This window comes from Heteronotia binoei, chromosome 15, assembly GCF_032191835.1.
Source record: "Heteronotia binoei isolate CCM8104 ecotype False Entrance Well chromosome 15, APGP_CSIRO_Hbin_v1, whole genome shotgun sequence".
Lineage (NCBI taxonomy): Eukaryota > Metazoa > Chordata > Lepidosauria > Squamata > Gekkonidae > Heteronotia > Heteronotia binoei.
The window spans coordinates 1083611-1105377 of NC_083237.1; the positions used below are offsets into that span (position 1 = coordinate 1083611).

At 54.1% G+C, this 21767-nt stretch overlaps 1 protein-coding gene and 1 non-coding gene across 2 annotated transcripts in view; both read left to right on the forward strand.

The window, feature by feature from the left end:
* Positions 1–21767, forward strand: part of LOC132583772 (polyamine-transporting ATPase 13A3-like) — a 43973-nt gene that overhangs the window by 16038 nt on the left and 6168 nt on the right. The window contains exons 10-24 of the mRNA XM_060255426.1: positions 6274–6405; positions 6484–6666; positions 6764–6921; positions 8728–8916; positions 9009–9070; positions 9815–9965; positions 11362–11478; positions 13151–13168; positions 13258–13411; positions 18298–18418; positions 18506–18630; positions 18788–18939; positions 19057–19194; positions 21181–21260; positions 21342–21384. Of these exons, the coding sequence (XP_060111409.1) occupies positions 6274–6405; positions 6484–6666; positions 6764–6921; positions 8728–8916; positions 9009–9070; positions 9815–9965; positions 11362–11478; positions 13151–13168; positions 13258–13411; positions 18298–18418; positions 18506–18630; positions 18788–18939; positions 19057–19194; positions 21181–21260; positions 21342–21384 (1823 nt within the window). The remainder of the gene's footprint in view (positions 1–6273; positions 6406–6483; positions 6667–6763; positions 6922–8727; positions 8917–9008; positions 9071–9814; positions 9966–11361; positions 11479–13150; positions 13169–13257; positions 13412–18297; positions 18419–18505; positions 18631–18787; positions 18940–19056; positions 19195–21180; positions 21261–21341; positions 21385–21767) is intronic.
* On the forward strand, positions 15119–15190 carry TRNAP-GGG (transfer RNA proline (anticodon GGG)). The gene has a single exon. It is a non-coding gene; the product is annotated as a tRNA-Pro (tRNA).

Below are 21767 nucleotides of genomic sequence, written 5' to 3' on the forward strand. Positions count from 1 at the left end.
CCCCCCCGCAACACACAGAGCAGAGCTTAGCCAGCCAAGAGCAGCCCTGTCACAAAGCGTCTTCTGCTCTAAGCCCTGGCAGAGTCAGAACGTGGTTGGCCAACCCCAGGCCTTGAAGATAACCACTTGCTAACAGTGTTCAGTGGCCGTTAGCCACTCTCTGTGTGTGTGTTTATATTTTGTCCACTGTGTGACACAGAGTGTTGGGCTGGAGGGGCCATTGGCCTGATCCAACATGGCTTCTCTTCTGTTCTTATGTAACTCAGAGTGTTGGGCTGGAAGGGCCACTGGCCTGATCCAACATGGCTTCTCTTATGTTCTTATGTGACACAGAGTGTTGGACTGGATGGGCCACTGGCCTGATCCAACAGGGCTTCTCTTATGTTCTAATGTGACACAGAGTGTTGGACTGGAGGGGCCACTGGCCTGATCCAACAGGGCTTCTTTTATGTTCTTATGTGACACAGAGTGTTGGGCTGGAGGGGCCACTGGCCTGATCCAACAGGGCTTCTCTTATGTTCTAATGTGACACAGAGTGTTGGGCTGGAGGGGCCACTGGCCTGATCCAACATGGCTTCTCTTATGTTCTTCTGTGACTCAGAGTGTTGGGCTGGAGGGGCCACTGGCCTGATCCAACAGGGCTTCTCTTATGTTCTAATGTGACACAGAGTGTTGGGCTGGAGGGGCCACTGGCCTGATCCAACATGGCTTCTCTTATGTTCTTCTGTGACTCAGAGTGTTGGGCTGGAGGGGCCACTGGCCTGATCCAACAGGGCTTCTCTTATGTTCTAATGTGACACAGAGTGTTGGGCTGGAGGGGCCACTGGCCTGATCCAACAGGGCTTCTCTTATGTTCTAATGTGACACAGAGTGTTGGGCTGGAGGGGCCACTGGCCTGATCCAACATGGCTTCTCTTATGTTCTTATGTGACACAGAGTGTTGGACTGGATGAGCCATTGGCTTGATACAACAGGGCTTCTCTTATGTGACACAGAGTGTTGGACTGGATGGGCCATTGGCCTGATCCAACAGGGCTTCTCTCATGTTCTTATGTGACACAGAGTGTTGGACTGGAGGGGCCTTTTGCCTGATCCAACATGACTTCTCTTATGTTCTTCTGTGACACAGAGTGTTGTACTGGATGGGCCATTGGCCTGATCCAACATGGCTTCTCTTATGTTCTTCTGTGACACAGAGTGTTGGGCTGGATGGGCCATTGGCCTGATCCAATATGGCTTCTCTTATGTTCTTCTGTGACACAGAGTGTTGGGCTGGAAGGGCCATTGGCCTGATCCAACATGGCTTCTCTTATGTTCTTCTGTGACACAGAGTGTTGGGCTGGATGGGCCATTGGCCTGATCCAACAGGGCTTCTCTTCTGTTCTTCTGTGACACAGAGTGTTGGGCTGGAAGGGCCATTGGCCTGATCCAACAGGGCTTCTCTTATGTACTTCTGTGACACAGAGTGTTGGGCTGGATGGACCACTGGCCTGATCAAACATGGCTTCTCTTATGTTCTTATGTGACACAGAGTGTTGGACTGGAGGGGCCACTGGCCTGATCCAACAGGGCTTCTCTTATGTTCTTCTGTGACACAGAGTGTTGGACCGGATGGGCCACTGGCCTGATCCAACAGGGCTTCTCTTATGTTCTTCTGTGACACAGAGTGCTGGACTGGAGGGGCCATTGGCCTGATCAAACATGGCTTCTCTTATGTTCTTATGTGACACAGAGTGTTGGACTGGAGGGGCCATTGGCCTGATCCAACAGGGCTTCTCTTATGTTCTTATGTGACACAGAGTGTTGGACTGGAGGGGCCACTGGCCTGATCCAACAGGGCTTCTCTTATGTTCTTATGTGACACAGAGTGTTGGACTGGAGGAGCCATTGGCCTGATCCAACAGGGCTTCTCTTATGTTCTTATGTGATACAGAGTATTGGACTGGATGGGCCATTGGCCTGATCCAACAGGGCTTCTCTTATGTTCTTATGTGACACAGAGTGTTGGGCTGGATGGGCCATTGGCCTGATCCAACATGGCTTCTCTTATGCTCTTATGTGACACAGAGTGTTGGGCTCGATGGGCCATTGGCCTGATCCAACAGGGCTTCTCTTCTGTTCTTATGTGACACAGAGTGTTGGACTGGATGGGCCACTGGCCTGATCCAACAGGGCTTCTCTTATGTTCTAATGTGACACAGAGTGCTGGACTGGAGGGGCCACTGGCCTGATCCAACAGGGCTTCTTTTATGTTCTTATGTGACACAGAGTGTTGGACTGGATAGGCCATTGGCCTGATCCAACAGGGCTTCTCTTATGTTCTAATGTGACACAGAGTGTTGGGCTGGAGGGGCCACTGGCCTGATCCAACAGGGCTTCTCTTATGTTCTTCTGTGACTCAGAGTGTTGGGCTGGAGGGGCCGCTGGCCTGATCCAACAGGGCTTCTCTTATGTTCTAATGTGACACAGAGTGTTGGGCTGGAGGGGCCACTGGCCTGATCCAACATGGCTTCTCTTATGTTCTTATGTGACACAGAGTGTTGGGCTGGAGGGGCCACTGGCCTGATCCAACAGGGCTTCTCTTATGTTCTAATGTGACACAGAGTGTTGGGCTGGAGGGGCCACTGGCCTGATCCAACATGGCTTCTCTTATGTTCTTCTGTGACTCAGAGTGTTGGGCTGGAGGGGCCACTGGCCTGATCCAACAGGGCTTCTCTTATGTTCTAATGTGACACAGAGTGTTGGGCTGGAGGGGCCACTGGCCTGATCCAACATGGCTTCTCTTATGTTCTTCTGTGACTCAGAGTGTTGGGCTGGAGGGGCCACTGGCCTGATCCAACAGGGCTTCTCTTATGTTCTAATGTGACACAGAGTGTTGGACTGGATGGGCCATTGGCCTGATCCAACAAGGCTTCTCTCATGTTCTTATGTGACACAGAGTGTTGGACTGGAGGGGCCTTTTGCCTGATCCAACATGACTTCTCTTATGTTCTTCTGTGACACAGAGTGTTGGACTGGATGGGCCATTGGCCTGATCCAACATGGCTTCTCTTATGTTCTTCTGTGACACAGAGTGTTGGGCTGGATGGGCCATTGGCCTGATCCAATATGGCTTCTCTTATGTTCTTCTGTATACATACATATGAAGCTGCCTTATACTGAATCAGACCCTCGGTCCATCAAAGTCAGTATTGTCTTCTCAGACTGGCAGCGGCTCTCCAGGGTCTCAAGCTGAGGTTTTTCACACCTATTTGCCTGGACCCTTTTTTGGAGATGCCGGGGATTGAACCTGGGACCTGCTGCTTACCAAGCAGATGCTCTACCACTGAGCCACCGTCCCTCCCCTAAAGTAGCACTTAGTGCCAAGTATGCAGAGGGGGAGGTGTCTCTTCATATGAACATATGTCTCTTCATATGAACATATGAATGAAGCTGCCTTCTACTGAATCGGACCCTCAGTCCATCAAAGTCAGTCTTGTCTTCTCAGACAGGCAGCGGCTCTCCAGGGTCTCAAGCTGAGGTGACACAGAGTGTTGGGTTGGAAGGGCCATTGGCCTGATCCAACATGGTTTCTCTTATGTTCTAATGTGACACAGAGTGTTGGGCTGGAGGGGCCACTGGCCTGATCCAACAGGGCTTCTCTTATGTTCTTATGTGACACAGAGTGTTGGACTGGAGGGGCCACTGGCCTGATCCAACAGGGCTTCTCTTATGTTCTTCTGTGACACAGAGTGTTGGACCGGATGGGCCACTGGCCTGATCCAACAGGGCTTCTCTTATGTTCTTCTGTGACACAGAGTGCTGGACTGGATGGGCCATTGGCCTGATCAAACATGGCTTCTCTTATGTTCTTATGTGACACAGAGTGTTGGACTGGAGGGGCCATTGGCCTGATCCAACAGGGCTTCTCTTATGTTCTTATGTGACACAGAGTGTTGGACTGGAGGGGCCACTGGCCTGATCCAACAGGGCTTCTCTTATGTTCTTATGTGACACAGAGTGTTGGACTGGAGGAGCCATTGGCCTGATCCAACAGGGCTTCTCTTATGTTCTTATGTGACACAGAGTATTGGACTGGATGGGCCATTGGCCTGATCCAACAGGGCTTCTCTTATGTTCTTATGTGACACAGAGTGTTGGGCTGGATGGGCCATTGGCCTGATCCAACATGGCTTCTCTTATGCTCTTATGTGACACAGAGTGTTGGGCTCGATGGGCCATTGGCCTGATCCAACAGGGCTTCTCTTATGTTCTTCTGTGACACAGAGTGTTGGGCTGGATGGGCCATTGGCCTGATCCAACAGGGCTTCTCTTATGTTCTTATGTGACACAGAGTGTTGGACTGGATAGGCCATTGGCCTGATCCAACAGGGCTTCTCTTATGTTCTTATGTGACACAGCGTGTTGGACTGGAGGAGCCATTGGCCTGATCCAACAGGGCTTCTCTTATGTTCTTATGTGACACAGAGTGTTGGACTGGAGGGGCCACTGGCCTGATCCAACAGGGCTTCTCTTATGTTCTTATGTGACACAGAGTGTTGGACTGGAGGAGCCATTGGCCTGATCCAACAGGGCTTCTCTTATGTTCTTATGTGACACAGAGTATTGGACTGGATGGGCCATTGGCCTGATCCAACAGGGCTTCTCTTATGTTCTTATGTGACACAGAGTGTTGGGCTGGATGGGCCATTGGCCTGATCCAACATGGCTTCTCTTATGCTCTTATGTGACACAGAGTATTGGACTGGATGGGCCATTGGCCTGATCCAACATGTCTTCTCTTATGTTCTTATGTGACACAGAGTGTTGGGCTCGATGGGCCATTGGCCTGATCCAACAGGGCTTCTCTTATGTTCTTCTGTGACACAGAGTGTTGGGCTGGATGGGCCATTGGCCTGATCCAACAGGGCTTCTCTTCTGTTCTTCTGTGACACAGAGTGTTGGGCTGGAAGGGCCATTGGCCTGATCCAACAGGGCTTCTCTTCTGTTCTTCTGTGACACAGAGTGTTGGGCTGGAAGGGCCATTGGCCTGATCCAACAGGGCTTCTCTTCTGTTCTTCTGTGACACAGAGTGCTGGACTGGATGGGCCATTGGCCTGATCCAACAGGGCTTCTCTTATGTTCTTCTGTGACACAGAGTGTTGGACTGGATGGGCCATTGGCCTGATCCAACAGGGCTCCTCTTATGTTCTTCTGTGACACAGAGTGTTGGGCTGGATGGGCCATTGGCCTGATCCAACAGGGCTTCTTTTATGTTCTTCTGTGACACAGAGTGTTGGGCTGGATGGGCCATTGGCCTGATCCAACAGGGCTTCTCTTATGTTCTTCTGTGACACAGAGTGTTGGACTGGATGGGCCATTGGCCTGATCCAACAGGGCTCCTCTTATGTTCTTATGTGACACAGAGTGTTGGACTGGGTGGGCCATTGGCCTGATCCAACAGGGCTTCTCTCATGTTCTTATGTGACACAGAGTGTTGGACTGGAGGGACCATTGGCCTGATCCAACAGGGCTTCTCTTATGTTCTTATGTGACACAGAGTGTTGGACTGGAGGGGCCATTGGCCTGATCCAACATGGCTTCTCTTATGTTCTTATGTGACACAGAGTGTTGGGCTGGATGGGCCATTGGCCTGATCCAACAGGGCTTCTCTTATGTTCTTCTGTGACACAGAGTGCTGGACTGGAGGGGCCATTGGCTTGATCCAACATGGCTTCTCTTATGTTCTTATGTGACACATAGTGTTGGACTGGATGGGCCATTGGCCTGATCCAACAGGGCTTCTCTTATGTTCTTATGTGACACAGAGTGCTGGACTGGAGGGGCCACTGGCCTGATCCAACAGGGCTTCTCTTATGTTCCCTTGAGAGTCACTCGGGGCCCAATACAGGAGGGAACCAGGGGTCTCTGTGGGAATTGGTGCCCCTGAAGAATCCTTGAGACTGAAAACACTTTGGGTGGCATGATGCTTCTCTCTTTCCCCCCCTCTCCCTCAAATTGTGTGTGTGCATGAATGCCTGGACATCATGGCTGACTTCTCGCAACTCCTCGTGGGGCTGGGAGGCAAGGACGGTCAGAGAGGGAGCTTGCTGCCTGCCTTTGTGTCCAGGGCCTGGTATTCCTTTGAGGTTTCCTATCCAAGTACTTGCCATGGTCAGTCAACCCTGCGGAGCTTCCCAGATGTTCTGAGGCCCTTAGGCTTGCATCTGGGCTAGAATTCAGGGCAGGGCTGTGCTTCTTCCTCCCTTGGGCAGCATTTCCTTCCCTCCGCAGAGCTGGAGGAGATCTTCTCCACGGAGCTGGTGCCGGGGGACGTGCTGCTGGTGCCTCCGGGAGGGCTGCCGCTGCCGTGCGACGCGGTGCTGCTGACTGGCACGGCCATCGTCAACGAGAGCATGCTGACCGGTACAGGCAGTGCTGAGGGGTGCATGGGTGGGGACAAAGGGGGCAGCCCACTGGAGCTGAGCCTTTTCTTGCCCGCAGGGGAGAGCGTCCCTGTCACCAAGACGGCTCTGCCCAACCCAACCCAAGGCGCCAACGGGCTGCTCCAGGATCCGGTGTACAGCCCAGAAGAGTACAAGCGGCACACGCTCTTTTGTGGCACCTGCGTCATCCAGACGCGGTACTATTCCGGGGAAGCCGTGCGGGCACTGGTCATTCGGACAGGTAACGGCAGCCCCAGAATCCAGAAGGTGGGCCGCTGGACTCTCCCAGGGGAGGGTGGCGGGGAGCTGCATCCACCTTGGCTTCTTTTCTCCTCCAGGTTTCTCCACTTCCAAGGGGCAGCTGGTTTGCTCGATCCTGTTTCCAAAGCCGACGGATTTCCGCCTGTACAAGGACGCCTGCAGGTTCCTCCTCTGCCTGGTGGGGGTGGCCGGGATTGGGATGTTGTATTCTGTGATCCGCAGCGTCCAGCAGGGGGTGAGTGCTCGTGGGAAGGGGGCGGGAACAGTGGGATGGCCCCTCCCAGCCAGGCAGACCCTTCCGTGAACCCCTTTCTGAGACCGGGACCTGTTCAGGGGAAACAGATTTCACCCTGGCGGGCTGGATTCCGTCCTGGGAGCACCTGAGAGAGCAAGATTTTGGGGGGAAGGATCTTCCGGGAGTCAGAGCTTCCATTGCAGTAGAGAAGAGCCAGAGTCCGGTACAAGGTGCTGGTCATTACCTTTAAAGCCCTCTATGGCCGAGGACCTGCCTACCTTAGGGACCGTCTCTCCCCACATGTTCCCCAGAGAGTACTGAGATTGGGTTCTCAAAACCTGCTTGTAATCCCCGGGCCAAAGGAGGCCCGTTTGAAATCTACCATGGATCGGGCCTTCTCGGTAACGGCACCTTACTGGTGGAACCAGCTGCCGGAGGAGGTGAGGGCTCTGCGGGACCTTGGGCAGTTCCGCAGGGCCTGCAAGACAGCCCTCTTCCGGCTGGCTTACAACTAACCAACACTGGGAATTTTGGATGGTGGTAGGGTGCATTCTGATAGACCACTGGTTTTTATGTTTTTGTTTTATTAACTTACTGTTTTAAACTGGTGCTAATTGATGTTTTAAAGTTAAACCTATGTTAAATTTTTATATGCTGTGAGCCGCCCTGAGCCACTCCGGTGGGAAGGGCGGGATATAAATCGAAATATAAATAAATAAATAGAGTTCAGCAACATTGGTGGCTGCAGGGGACGTCTTCCGGTGCAGACCCAGTGAAGGCAGCTCAGGCCCTGAGAAGCTGGCTGGCCTCTGAGGTGCTCCTAGCCATTCCACTGCAGACCAACACGGCTGCCCCCGGAAACACTGTGGGGAAAAAGCCAAAAGCACGCTAGGGAATCACCATCACAATAATATATAAGCATAAAGAACGCTGTATTGCTCGTTGTATGTGAAGTCTCTCTCACGTTGGAGTCAGACAGCACAGGAAAGAAGTTCTGCAAAACACGTGTGCTTGCAGGCACCAGGTAGTGCTCAATTCAGGCTAACTGCTTCATTGGAACCCAGTTTCAGCACCTCTCAGTCACCAACATAAAGTTCACTGCGTAATGAAGGCAGAATCTGAGGGTTCAGAACACCCCGCAGTATCTGGAAGGGGTGTTGTAATTGCCATCTGTATCTGTGATTATTTCTCTGCCACTCTTTCCCCTACTGTTTTGAATTTGTGAGACTACAGGATTACGACGTTCAGTACTCAACCTGATGTTGTGATGCCTGTGTGCGCACTTGTTTTGCATGATTACAGGTGCCTGGGAGCACACATTCCGTAAAGCTTCTTTTTGTGTTGGCTTCCACCGGTGTGATACTTCATATACAATAAGCAATGCAGCGTTCTTTATACTTATATATTACTGTGGTGGTGATTTCCTAGTGTGCTTTTGACTTTTCCCCACAGTACACATGCTGGGTTCCCCTTTCGTTTGCCCTCTGAAATGTACTGGCAAGGGGTTCTGAACGGACCTTTGTACTGTACTGGAGGATCCTGGCAAGCGGTAGGGGCCAGGTGTGAGCTGTGTTCCCTCTAAGCTGAGTTAGTGTGAGCCAGCTCAGTTTTTTAGCCTCTAGCTCACACATTTTTGCCTTAGCTCAGGAAGGAGGGCCCCAGAGCACTCTCATTGGTGCAGCGGCTCCCCACTTTCAGGCCAGCAGCTAACCAAGTAGAATTTTTGCCCACAAGACTCCACAGCTTCGAGGGAACATAAGGTATGAATCCATCGAATCTCAGAGATCCTTTCTTGGCCCCTCCCAGGAGCAAGCAGGCCGCATCATACTGGAATCCCTTGACATTTTAACCATCACAGTGCCGCCAGCCTTGCCTGCGGCCATGACAGCTGGGGTGGTGTATGCCCAGCGGCGCCTGCGCGGGAAACAGATCTTCTCTATCAGCCCTCAGCGCATCAACATTTGTGGCCAGCTGAACCTGATGTGCTTCGATAAGGTATCTGCTCCCCGCTCCCCCCTGCAGCCACGCACTCTTGAAAGAGAGGCTTGTCTTGTGTGTGTGGACACCCTCTGCTTTGCCTTTTGCAGACGGGGACCCTGACTGAGGACGGGCTGGACCTCTGGGGTTTTGTACAAGCACAGAATGGCAGGTGAGGGGGGGGGGACGGTCCGGCATCCCCTTTCTTTCCCACAGGTCAAGGAAGGAGGAGGGGGCATCTCTGCTGGCTAGGAGAATGCCTTTGTCATTTGTGTAGCTGTAGCGGAACTGCGTTGTGTGTTCATGGTTCTGCTCAAGGAAGTGTCTCTCTCTCCTCGGGGGTGGGTGTCTGTAGAGGAATGTTTTCTTTGTTGGGGACTCAACTCACTGCATGGTGAGAGACACCCCCCCCAGATACTAGTGGGGGCGTCAGATGACTCCACAGAGGGGAGCCCTGGAGAGCTGTTGAGGTCAGCCCTGTTACCCTCAGCGGCATGAATGCCTAGCAGAATTTAGGGGGAAGGAGGAGCCGTAGCACAAGGCAGAACGTCTGCTTGCCATGCGGAGGAAGGCCCCCATTTCAGTCCCCGGCAGCATCTCCCACTCAAAGGGTCCCGTAGCAGGGGATGGGAGAGCCGCTTGCTGTCTGAGCAAACGATACTGACCTTGACAGTCCGTAGTGTGACTCTCTAGAAGGCAGCTCTCTCTGGCCTGGTGCTCATCGCATGCTGCGAGATACCCGAGCAGGTACTGAATTCTTCAACAGAGCAGAGCTGTGGGGCCTGGGGAGCCCTCGAGGCCGGCCCCCCAGGGACATGAATTCACGGCAGCTCTTTCCTGTTGACTGCTAGTTTCCTCCCATGCTGTGCCCGTCCCCCCCAAGGCTCCTGCGGCCAATTCTTCCCTCTTCTTCCAGCTTCCTCCCAGCTGGGCAGGACGTCCGTGCCCCTGGTCTGTCCGGCTCCCCCTTGGTTGCTGCCATGGCTGCCTGCCATTCTCTCACCACCATTGGAGGGCGCCTCTCAGGGGATCCCCTCGATCTCAAGATGTTTGAGGCCACCGGATGGGTAAGGCATTGGGGACAGGCAAAGAGGGAGGGAAGGTGTGGGGGGGAGGGTCAGGGTTTCTAAGGCCCTGCTTCTCATGCCAGCAGAGGTCAGGATGGAGTGTCAAGACAAAGAGCAGTTTGGTGCAGTGCTTAAGTGTGCAGCCTCTTATCTGGGAGAACCGGGTTTGATTCCCCACTCCTCCACCTGTACCTGCTGGAATGGCCTTGGGTCAGCCATGGCTCTCTTATCTGGGAGAACCGGGTTTGATTCCCCACTCCTCCACTTGCAACTGCTGGAATGGCGTTGGGTCAGCCGTAGCTCTCGCAGATTTGTCCTTGAAAACGCAGCTGCTGTGAGATCCCTCTCAGCCCCACCCACCTCACGGGGTGTCTGTTGTGGGGGAGGAAGGGAAAGGAGATTGTAAGCCGCTCTGAGTCTCTGATTCAGAGAGAAGGGTGGGGTATAAATCTGCAGTCTTCTTCTTATCTAGGAGAACCAGGTTTGATTCCCCACTCCTCCACTTGCACCTGCCGGAATGGCCTTGGGTCAGCCAAAGCTCTGGCAGAGGTTGTCCTTGAAAGGGCAGATGCTGTGAGAGCCCTTTCAGCCCCATCCACCTCACAGGGTGTCCGTTGTGGGGGAGAAGATATGGGAGATTGTAAGCTGCTCTGAGTCTCTGATTCAGAGAGAAGGGTGGGGTATAAATCTGCAGTTTTCTTATCTGGGAGAACCAGGTTTGATTCCCCACTCCTCCACTTGCACCTGCTGGAATGGCCTTGGGTCAGCCATAGCTCTGGCAGAGATTGTCCTTGAAAAGGCAGCTGCTGTGAGAGCCCTCTCAACCCCACCCACCTCACAGGGTGTCTGTTGTGGGGGAGGAAGATAAAGGAGATTGTGAGGCGCTCTGAGATTCAGAGTGGAGGGCGGGGTATAAATCCAGTATCATCTTCTATCTTCATCACTTCCCTGATCTGTTATCAAAGGTGAGCATCCCACACAGAGCTGCCTAATCAGATCCCTCCCCCCTCCGGGTCCATTAATGGGGGAGAAGGGGGAGAAGATATAGGAGATTGTAAGCTGCTCTGAGTCTCTGATTCAGAGAGAAGGGCGGGGTATAAATCTGCAGTCTTCTCTGGCTGATTCTTGTTGTCCCCAGTTTCTCTTGGACCATCTTGAAAGAATGCCTTTTTATTTTTTTTGCCCCTGTGTCTCCTGGCGCCCTCGTTTGCTTTCCCATTTCCTGTGGCTGGTTGTCGCTGGTTCCTTACGATGTGTGTGCCTCTGCACTGGGGCACCAGCAGGCTTCGGGAACGGGGAGTGCTGGGGAAGGGCGGCTGGCTGTTTTGGAGTGAGGTCATCCCGCGTTGCGTTCCAGCCCTGTTGCTGGCTTCATCTTCTCCTCCCTGATGAACAGGTGTTGGAAGAGCCCACTCAGGAAGAAACAGCTCTGCATGACCAAATCCAGCCCACGGTTGTCCATCCTCCAGACCAGATCCCTCCTGAGATCCCACAGGGAGCATCTGAGGACGAGGTGAGAGGAGGCTCTGCAGTCGGGTAGCTGGAGGTCTCCCAGCTTCCCTCCGAAGACCTGAAGTCCAGTCCCTGTCTGCTGCTGCTGTGCTGCATAGACCACTGAGGGTCTGCCTTCAAAGGTGTAATCCAACGTCTGAGGATATAGCGATGGAGGGAGCTTTAAAGTGAGATGGTTCATGGAGGCGAGATCTGTCTGGGCCTACTAGCCTTGGTGACTAAAGGGAACTTCCACGTTCAGAGGCAGTACACCTTGGGATCCCAGATAGCGTCAGGGGAAGGCCTCAGCCTCTGTGCTGTATTGTTGGCCCTCCAGAGGAACTAGTGTGAGACTGGTGTGGACTAGATTGGACCCTCACTGGTCTGATCCGGCAGGGCTTTTTTGGTGTTTTTATTTTCTTAACATCAGGGGAAGGCCTCAGCCTCTCTGCCCTGTGGTTGGCCCCTTTGTGAGAGAGGAGGCTGGACTAGATGGACCCTCACTGGTCTGATCCAGCAGGGCTCTTCTGAGGTTCTTCTCAGGGGAAGGCCTCGGCCTCTCTGCCCTGTTGTTGGCCCTCCAGAGGGACTGGTTGGCCCCTTTGTGAGAGAGGAGGCTGGACTGGATGGATCCTCCCTGGTCTGATCCAGCAGGGCTCTTCTGAGGTTCTTCTCAGGGGAAGGCCTCGGCCTCTCTGCCCTGTGGTTGGCCCCTTTGTGAGAGAGGAGGCTGGACTGGATGGACCCTCACTGGTCTGATCCAGCAGGGCTCTTCTGAGGTTCTTCTCGGGGGAAGGCCTCAGCCTCTCTGCCCTGTGGTTGGCCCCTTTGTGAGAGAGGAGGCTGGACTAGATGGACCCTCACTGGTCTGATCCAGCAGGGCTCTTCTGAGGTTCTTCTCAGGGGAAGGCCTCAGCCTCTCTGCCCTGTGATTGGCCCCTTTGTGAGAGAGGAGGCTGGACTAGATGGACCCTCACTGGTCTGATCCAGCAGGGCTCTTCTGAGGTTCTTCTCAGGGGAAGGCCTCAGCCTCTCTGCCCTGTGGTTGGCCCCTTTGTGAGAGAGGAGGCTGGACTAGATGGACCCTCACTGGTCTGATCCAGCAGGGCTCTTCTGAGGTTCTTCTCAGGGGAAGGCCTCAGCCTCTCTGCCCTGTGGTTGGCCCCTTTGTGAGAGAGGAGGCTGGACTAGATGGACCCTCACTGGTCTGATCCAGCAGGGCTCTTCTGAGGTTCTTCTCAGGGGAAGGCCTCGGCCTCTCTGCCCTGTTGCTGGCCCTCCAGAGGGACTGGTTGGCCCCTTTGTGAGACAGGAAGCTGGACTAGATGGATCCTCCCTGGTCTGATCCAGCAGGGCTCTTCTGAGGTTCTTCTCAGGGGAAGGCCTCGGCCTCTCTGCCCTGTTGTTGGCCCTCCAGAGGGACTGGTTGGCCCCTGTGTGAGACAGGAGGCTGGACTAGATGGACCCTCCCTGGTCTGATCCAGCTGGGCTCTTCTGATGGCCTAGCATCTTCTTTCACAAGGCAGGCACGGGGAGCAACGAACAGGGCTTAGAGACCTGATTCTGCCTCCCAGCACTGGAATTCATGGATTTTCCTTCAGCAAGAAAAGTCCGCATGGCTGATACTAGTGATGCTTTGGGCTGAGAGGCATGTCAAAGGCTCTGACCCCTCTCTCTCTCTCTCTCTCTCTCAGGAGCTCATGGAGTTGATGGTAAGTGGAGCAAGCCGTGTGCCCCCCCCCTTCCCACCCTTCAGAAAGCTCTGGCTGGCACCCTGACCCAGCCTGCGTGTCCTTTGCAGAAACTCTACCAGATCGGCATCCTGATGCAGTTCCCCTTCTCCTCAAGCTTGCAGCGCATGACGGTGGTGACGCGCACCCTGGGTGAGAAGAAGCTGGTCGCCTACATGAAGGGGGCCCCAGAGACGGTGGGCAGCCTCTGCCGCAAGGAGACGGGTAAGGGGTGGGGTTGGCCTTGACTGGAGGGATGGGGGTGCATTGTCTGGTCTTGAGACTACAACTCCCAGCAGGCGCTGCAAGGGAGGCCGTTGCTGTCTTAGGCAGTATTGCATGCTGGGATGCCAGAGTGGAAACAGAGACCTTTACGCATGCAGCTAAGATGTGAACTTAGCATATTCCCAGATGCCCTGACCATTGCTTGCTGCGGCAGGAAATAAAAGATCTCTGTGAAAGGTTTTGCCCAGTCAGGGACTTGCCAAGCATCGATATTTCGAAATAATCAAGCTTTTGTTTTAAATCAAAGACTTGTTTTATTGAAATTCCATGACTTGCTCCAAGGACTGAAACCTTGGAAGTAATACAGATCTTTGCATTGCATAGTATCTTAAAGGTTACTTCAAAGGCAGGGTTACAGATAACTTCAAAAGAATAACATAAAGATGCAAATTGCATTGAGGGTTCAAAGGCTACTATCAACTATCTCTTTGGTCACTAAGGAATGGCAACATCCTTTCCTGACACATTCTCAACTTGCTGATAAGACCTGTTGGTGAGAAACTGTGGGAGAGGCATTTTACATTTCTATTACAAGGTTACTTACACATCTTGAGTCGGTGAGATTTATTATGCAGGGGGGAGCAACTACCAAAAGAAAGAGGAAAGGAAGAGAGGGGGGAAGGGAGGACAAAAGAAGTATAGACAATTCAGTATTCAGAAATAACATGCTTGACAGGACTTAACTTTAACCATTCCTCTGCTGCCCTTTAACTTGTCGTTCTCCCCCCATGGAGCAAAGTGTCCCAGCAGCGTTTCCGTCTTGAAAAGGGGAGTGGGGGTGGGGTCTGTTCTAGTCGGAAGCCAAGAGAGCCGACTCTGCTCCTCTGAATCGGGTAGGGGAAGGAGCTGTCCCCCCGCCCCCCCCCGGGAGCAGCCCAGCTCCTTCCTTAAGTGGCAAAGAGTTCTGGAAGATTCTTGTATGATTCTGCTGCCCTGCTGCATATGACGGAGGTGAATCACGCTTCCAGATCTGGCACGTAGCTCCTGCGGCCTTGGCGTGAGGAAAAAGGGGGTGCAGGAAGAGCCCAAGAGGTGGAAGGACGGTGGCTCAGGGGTAGAGCATCTGCTTGGGAAGCCGAAGGTCCCAGGTTCAATCCCCGGCATCTCCAACTAAAAAGGCTCCAGGCAAATAGGTGTAAAAAACCTCAGCTGGAGACCCTGGAGAGCCGCTGCTGGTCAGGCGAGAGACGGTGGCTCAGTGGTAAAGCAGAAGGTCCCAGCTTCAATCCCCGGCATCTCCAACTAAAAAGGGTCCAGGCAAGGAGGCGTGAAAACCTCAGCTTAAGAACCTGGAGAGCCGCTGCCAGTCTGAGTAGAAAAGACTGACTTTGATGGACCCAAGAGGGTCTGATTCAGCAGAAGGCAGCTTCATAAGTATTAGGGAAGGACTCAGTGGTAGAGCATCTGCTTGGTAAGCAGAAGGTCCCAGGTTCAATCCCCGGCATCTCCAACTAAAAAGGCTCCAGGCAAATAGGTGTAAAAAACCTCAGCTGGAGACCCTGGAGAGCCGCTGCTGGTCAGGCGAGAGACGGTGGCTCAGTGGTAAAGCAGAAGGTCCCAGGTTCAATCCCCGGCATCTCCAACTAAAAAGGGTCCAGGCAAATAGGTGTAAAAAACCTCAGCTTGAGACCCTGGAGAGCCATGAATGGGGCTGTGGCTCAGTGGTAGAGCATCTGCTTGGGAAGCAGAAGGTCCCAGGTTCAATCCCTGGCATCTCCAACTAAAAAGGCTCCAGGCAAATAGGTGTAAAAAACCTCAGCTTGAGACCCTGGAGAGCCACTGCTGGTCAGGCGAGAGACGGTGGCTCAGTGGTAAAGCAGAAGGTCCCAGGTTCAATCCCCGGCATCTCCAACTAAAAAGGGTCCAGGCAAGGAGGCGTGAAAACCTCAGCTTAAGAACCTGGAGAGCCGCTGCCAGTCTGAGTAGAAAAGACTGACTTTGATGGACCCAAGAGGGTCTGATTCAGCAGAAGGCAGCTTCATAAGTATTAGGGAAGGACTCAGTGGTAGAGCATCTGCTTGGTAAGCAGAAGGTCCCAGGTTCAATCCCTGGCATCTCTAGCTAAAAAGGGTCCAGGCAAGGAGGCGTGAAAAACCTCAGCTTGAGACCCTGGAGAGCCACTGCTGGTCAGGCGAGAGACAGCAGCTCAGTGGTAGAGCATCTTCTTGGTAAGCAGAAGGTCCCAGGTTCAGTCCCCAGCATCTCCAAAAAAGGGTCCAGGCAAATAGGTGTGAAAATCCTCAGCTTGAGTCCCTGGAGAGCCATGAATGGGGCTGTGGCTCAGCGGTAGAGCATCTGCTTGGGAAGCAGAAAGTCCCAGGTTCAATCCCTGGCATCTCCAACTAAAAAGGCTCCAGGCAAATAGGTGTAAAAAACCTCAGCTTGAGACCCTGGAGAGCCACTGCTGGTCAGGCGAGAGACGGTGGCTCAGTGGTAAAGCAGAAGGTCCCAGGTTCAATCCCTGGCATTTCCAACTAAAAAGGGTCCAGGCAAAGAGGCGTGAAAACCTCAGCTTGAGACCCTGGAGAGCCGCTGCCAGTCTGAGTAGACAAGACTGACTTTGATGGACCCAGGGTCTGATTCAGTATAAGGCAGCTTCATAAGTATTAGGGAAGGACTCAGTGGTAGAGCATCTGCTTGGTAAGCAGAAGGTCCCAGGTTCAATCCCTGGCATCTCTAGCTAAAAAGGGTCCAGGCAAGGAGGCGTGAAAAACCTCAGCTTGAGACCCTGGAGAGCCACTGCTGGTCAGGCGAGAGACAGCAGCTCAGTGGTAGAGCATCTTCTTGGTAAGCAGAAGGTCCCAGGTTCAGTCCCCAGCATCTCCAAAAAAGGGTCCAGGCAAATAGGTGTGAAAATCCTCAGCTTGAGTCCCTGGAGAGCCATGAATGGGGCTGTGGCTCAGCGGTAGAGCATCTGCTTGGGAAGCAGAAAGTCCCAGGTTCAATCCCTGGCATCTCCAACTAAAAAGGCTCCAGGCAAATAGGTGTAAAAAACCTCAGCTTGAGACCCTGGAGAGCCACTGCTGGTCAGGCGAGAGACGGTGGCTCAGTGGTAAAGCAGAAGGTCCCAGGTTCAATCCCTGGCATTTCCAACTAAAAAGGGTCCAGGCAAAGAGGCGTGAAAACCTCAGCTTGAGACCCTGGAGAGCCGCTGCCAGTCTGAGTAGACAAGACTGACTTTGATGGACCCAGGGTCTGATTCAGTATAAGGCAGCTTCATAAGTATTAGGGAAGGACTCAGTGGTAGAGCATCTGCTTGGTAAGCAGAAGGTCCCAGGTTCAATCCCTGGCATCTCTAGCTAAAAAGGGTCCAGGCAAGGAGGCGTGAAAAACCTCAGCTTGAGACCCTGGAGAGCCACTGCTGGTCAGGCGAGAGACGGTGGCTCAGTGGTAGAGCATCTTCTTGGTAAGCAGAAGGTCCCAGGTTCGATCCCTGGCATCTCCAACTAAAAAGGCTCCAGGCAAGGAAGCATGAAAAACCTCAGCTTGAGACCCTGGAGAGCCACTGCTGGTCAGGCGAGAGACGGTGGCTCAGTGCTAAAGCAGAAGGTCCCAGGTTCAATCCCTGGCATTTCCAACTAAAAAGGGTCCAGGCAAGGAGGCATGAAAAACCTCAGCTTGAGACCCTGGAGAGCCACTGCTGGTCAGGCGAGAGACGGTGGCTCAGTGGTAAAGCAGAAGGTCCCAGGTTCAATCCCTGGCATTTCCAACTAAAAAGGGTCCAGGCAAGGAGGCATGAAAAACCTCAGCTTGAGACCCTGGAGAGCCACTGCTGGTCAGGCGAGAGACGGTGGCTCAGTGGTAAAGCAGAAGGTCCCAGGTTCAATCCCTGGCATTTCCAACTAAAAAGGGTCCAGGCAAGGAGGCATGAAAAACCTCAGCTTGAGACCCTGGAGAGCCACTGCTGGTCAGGCGAGAGACGGTGGCTCAGTGGTAAAGCAGAAGGTCCCAGGTTCAATCCCTGGCATTTCCAACTAAAAAGGGTCCAGGCAAAGTGGCGTGAAAACCTCAGCTTGAGACCCTGGAGAGCCGCTGCCAGTCTGAGTAGACAAGACTGACTTTGATGGACCCAGGGTCTGATTCAGTATAAGGCAGCTTCGTAAGTATTAGGGAAGGACTCATTGGTAGAGCATCTGCTTGGTAAGCAGAAGGTCCCAGGTTCAATCCCTGGCATCTCTAGCTAAAAAGGGTCCAGGCAAGGAGCCGTGAAAAACCTCAGCTTGAGACCCTGGAGAGCCACTGCTGGTCAGGCGAGAGACAGCAGCTCAGTGGTAGAGCATCTTCTTGGTAAGCAGAAGGTCCCAGGTTCAGTCCCCGGCATCTCCAACTAAAAAGGGTCCAGGCAAGTAGGTGTGAAAAACATCAGCTTGAGACCCTGGAGAGCCACTGCTGGTCAGGCGAGAGACAGCGGCTCAGTGGTAGAGCATCTTCTTGGTAAGCAGGAGGTCCCAGGTTCAATCCCCGGCATCTCCAACCAAAAAGGGTCCAGGCAAATAGGCCTGAAAAACCTCAGCTGGAGACCCTGGAGAGCCATGAATGGGGCTGTGGCTCAGTGGTAGAGCATCTTCTCGGTAAGCAGAAGGTCCCAGGTTCAATCCCCAGCATCTCCAACTCAAAAGGGTCCAGGCAAGTAGGCATGAAAAACCTCAGCTGGAGACCCTGGAGAGCCGCTGCCAGTCTGAGTAGACAAGGCTGACTTTGATAGACTGAGGGTCTGATTCAGTAGAAGGCAGCCTTATGTGTTCCTATGAAGTGCTGCTGTGTGGGGGTGAGGGGCCTCCATCCTAACACACCCACCCCGCCTTCCCCTGGCTGCTGCTGTTCAGTTCCAGGCAATTTCTCTGCTGTGCTGGAGTCGTACACCCGCCGAGGGCTGCGGGTCATTGCCTTGGCGTGCCGGCGGCTGGAGAACAAGTACACGTGGCACAAGGTCCAGCACGTCAGCAGGCAAGTCTCTGTCCGGTTTTCTCCCCCTCCTCTCCCCTCCCCCCCCCCCGTCTCCCCCCAGGATCTCTGACTGCCCCTTCCCCACAGAGATGCCATTGAGTGCCACATGGAGTTCTTGGGGCTCGTCATGCTGCAGAACAAGCTGAAGGCGGAGACGGTGCCTGTGCTGGAGGAGCTGCGCAGGGCGTGCATTCGCCTGGTCATGGTGACAGGTGGGCTGGGCGGGGCTTGGGGGGGTCCAGGGGGCATGCTCTGTCACATGGGGTGGGTGGGAGGGAGACTGATGTGAGAGAAGAAGATGGCTTAGCTCAGGAAGGGCTCCTCCATCCAGCTCAGCGACCGCCTTCTCCCCTCCTGTCTGTGGCCCAGGAGACAACCTGCTGACTGCCATCTCGGTGGGCCGGGAGTGCGGCATCATCCCAGCCAAGGGGAAGGTGATTCTGACCGAAGCCCTGCCCCCCCGGGACGGGCAGCCAGCCACCATCAACTGGCAGTATGCGGATGAGTTGCCTGCGGCCGAAGTCCTGGAGAAGGCCAGCAAGGAGGTAAGAGTGGCCTTTTCAGGAGGCGGGGCCAGTGGGGCAAGCCCCGCCCCCTTTCCAGGCTCTGTTCTCCGTCTTGCCTCTGCCTTCCAGGAGATCAAAATCATGCTGGATGAGGAGGAACCGCCCCCGGGGGCCCCCCAGCCAAGCATCTCAGAGACCAGTTATCACTTTGCAATCGGTGGGAAGTCCTTTGCGGTCATCTTGGATCACTTCCCTGATCTGTTATCAAAGGTGAGCATCCTGCACAGAACTGCCTTAGTGGAGAGCCAGTTTGGTGTGGTTAAGTGTGCAACTCTTATCTGGGAGAACCGGGTTTGATTCCCCACTCCTCCACTTGCAGCTGCTGGAATGGCCTTGGGTCAGCCAGAGCTCTCTTATCTGGGAGAACCGAGTTTGATTCCCCCCTCCTCCATTTGCATCTGCTGGAATGGCCTTGGGTCAGCCAGAGCTCTTATCTGGGAGAACCGGGTTTGATTCCCCACTCCTCCACTCGCACTTGCTGGAATGGCCTTGGGTCAGCCAGAGCTCTTATCTGGGAGAACCGGGTTTGATTCCCCCCTCCTCCACTTGCACCTGCTGGAATGGCCTTGGGTCAGCCAGAGCTCTCTTATCTGGGAGAACCGGGTTTGATTCCCCACTCCTCCACTTGCACCTGCTGGAATGGCCTTGTGTCAGCCAGAGCTCTCTTATCTGGGAGAACCGGGTTTGATTCCCCCCTACTCCACTTGCAGCTGCTGGAATGGCCTTGTGTCAGCCATGTCTCTCTTATCTGGGAGAACTGGGCTTGATTCCCCACTCCTCCACTTGCAGCTGCTGGAATGGCCTTGGGTCAGCCACAGCTCTCTTATCTGGGAGAACCGGGTTTGATTCCCCGCTCCTCCACTTGCACCTGCTGGAATGGCCTTGGGTCAGCCAGAGCTCTCTTATCTGAGAGAACCGGGTTTGATTCCCCACTCCTCCACTTGCACCTGCTGGAATGGCCTTGGGTCAGCCAGAGCTCTCTTATCTGGGAGAACCGGGTTTGATTCCCCACTCCTCCACTTGCAGCTGCTGGAATGGCCTTGGGTCAGCCATAGCTCTGGCAGAGGTTGTCCTTGAAAGGGCAGCTGCTGTGAGAGTCCTCTGAGCCCCACCCACCTCACAGGGTGTCTGTTGTGGGGGAGGAAGATAAAGGAGATTGTGAGCCACTCGGAGACTCTGAGATTCAGAGTGGAGGGTGGGATATAAATCCAGTATCATCTTCTATCTTCATCACTTCCCTGATCTGTTATCAAAGGTGGGCATCCCACACAGAGCTGCCTAATCAGATCCCTCCCCCCGCCCCCGGGTCCATTAAGGGTGGCTTCGGGGGCTCTGGCCAAGACCTTTGCTGTCACTTTTTGCCTGGTCCTTTTAACTGGGAATGTCCAGTCTGGAAAAGAGGAGACTGAGGAGGGACAGAAAGGCTCTCTTTCAGTATTTGAAAGGTTGTCCTTTAGAGGAGGGCAAGGAGCTGTTCCACTTGGCAGTCGAGGATAGGACTCGAAGTGGTGGGCCCAAATTACAAGCAGAAAGGTACCGGCTGGATATTAAGAGACAATTTTTTTACAGTCAGAGTAGTTTGGAGGTGGAAGCATCTGCCTCGGAAGGTGGGGAGCTCCGCTTCATTGGCAGCCTTCAAAATGCGGCTGGAGGATTATTTGTCAGAAATGCTTTAGGCTGATCCTGCATGGAGCAGGGGGTTGGACTAGATGCCCTCTAGGGCACCTTCCAACTCTGTGTCTCTATGAGATGCTGAACCTGGGACCTTCTGCATCCCAGGCAGAGGCCGTTCTACCACTGATCCACAGCCCCTCCCCAGACAGACCTCAGTCCACCAAGGTCAGCCTTGTCTACTCTTGACTGGCAGCCGCTCTCTCTCCAGGGTCTCAGGCAGAGAAAGGTCTTTCCCATCCCCTTCCTGCCTGGTCCTTTGAACTGGAGACGCAGCTGCCGGGTGGGGACTGAAGCTGCGACTGCTGCATGCCGAGCTGATTCTCAGCCCCTGAGGCGTAGCCCCTCGTCGCTGGATGGGAGCCCCCAGGGGTGGTTTAAGGGGCCGAAGTCCTGCGGGTTGGAGGGCAGGGAGCGCTCAGTGGCCAGCCTTTGGCTCCCAGGGCTGGGAATATTGCTGCTGCCTCCTGTGGGAGCTCTGCTGCCCCCTGGAGGCCACAGCCTGCCTCTCTCTGTCCCCCTCAGCTGCTGCTCTGTGGCACTGTGTACGCCCGCATGGCTCCTGACCAGAAGACGCAGCTGATCGAGGCCCTGCAGCAGATGGAGTAAGTGTGCCGAGGCCGCTGGCGGTGGGGGGGCAGGCTGGCGCAGGCCCTCCTGCCTCTAACTCTGCTTCTGTCTTCCAGCTACTATGTGGGCATGTGTGGGGATGGAGCCAACGACTGTGGGGTAAGTTGGTCTCTGTCTGGGTGGGGGAGGCGGGGCAGGGAGAGGAAGATGGAACTTGGTCACCAGGGGAGACGGGCTCCTCTGTGAAGCCCAAAGTGTGCTTGCTGTACGGACTAAGAAGTTCCCTCTGGGTCTGGCCTGTGCTGACCATGCTGCAGGGTAGAGAGACAGGAGCAGAGGATTCTGGGAGAGGAATCCAGCCCCTTCGTGTAGAGACCCAAAGCTGCCCTTTGGCTACAGGAGCAGCCGTGGCTCTGATCTCTCTCTCTCTTTCTTGCCCGCTTTGGTGTAGTGGCTAAGTGTGTAAACTCTTATCTGGGAGAACCAGGTTTGATTCCCCCCTCCTCCACTTGCACCTGCTGGAATGGCCTTGGGTCAGCCAG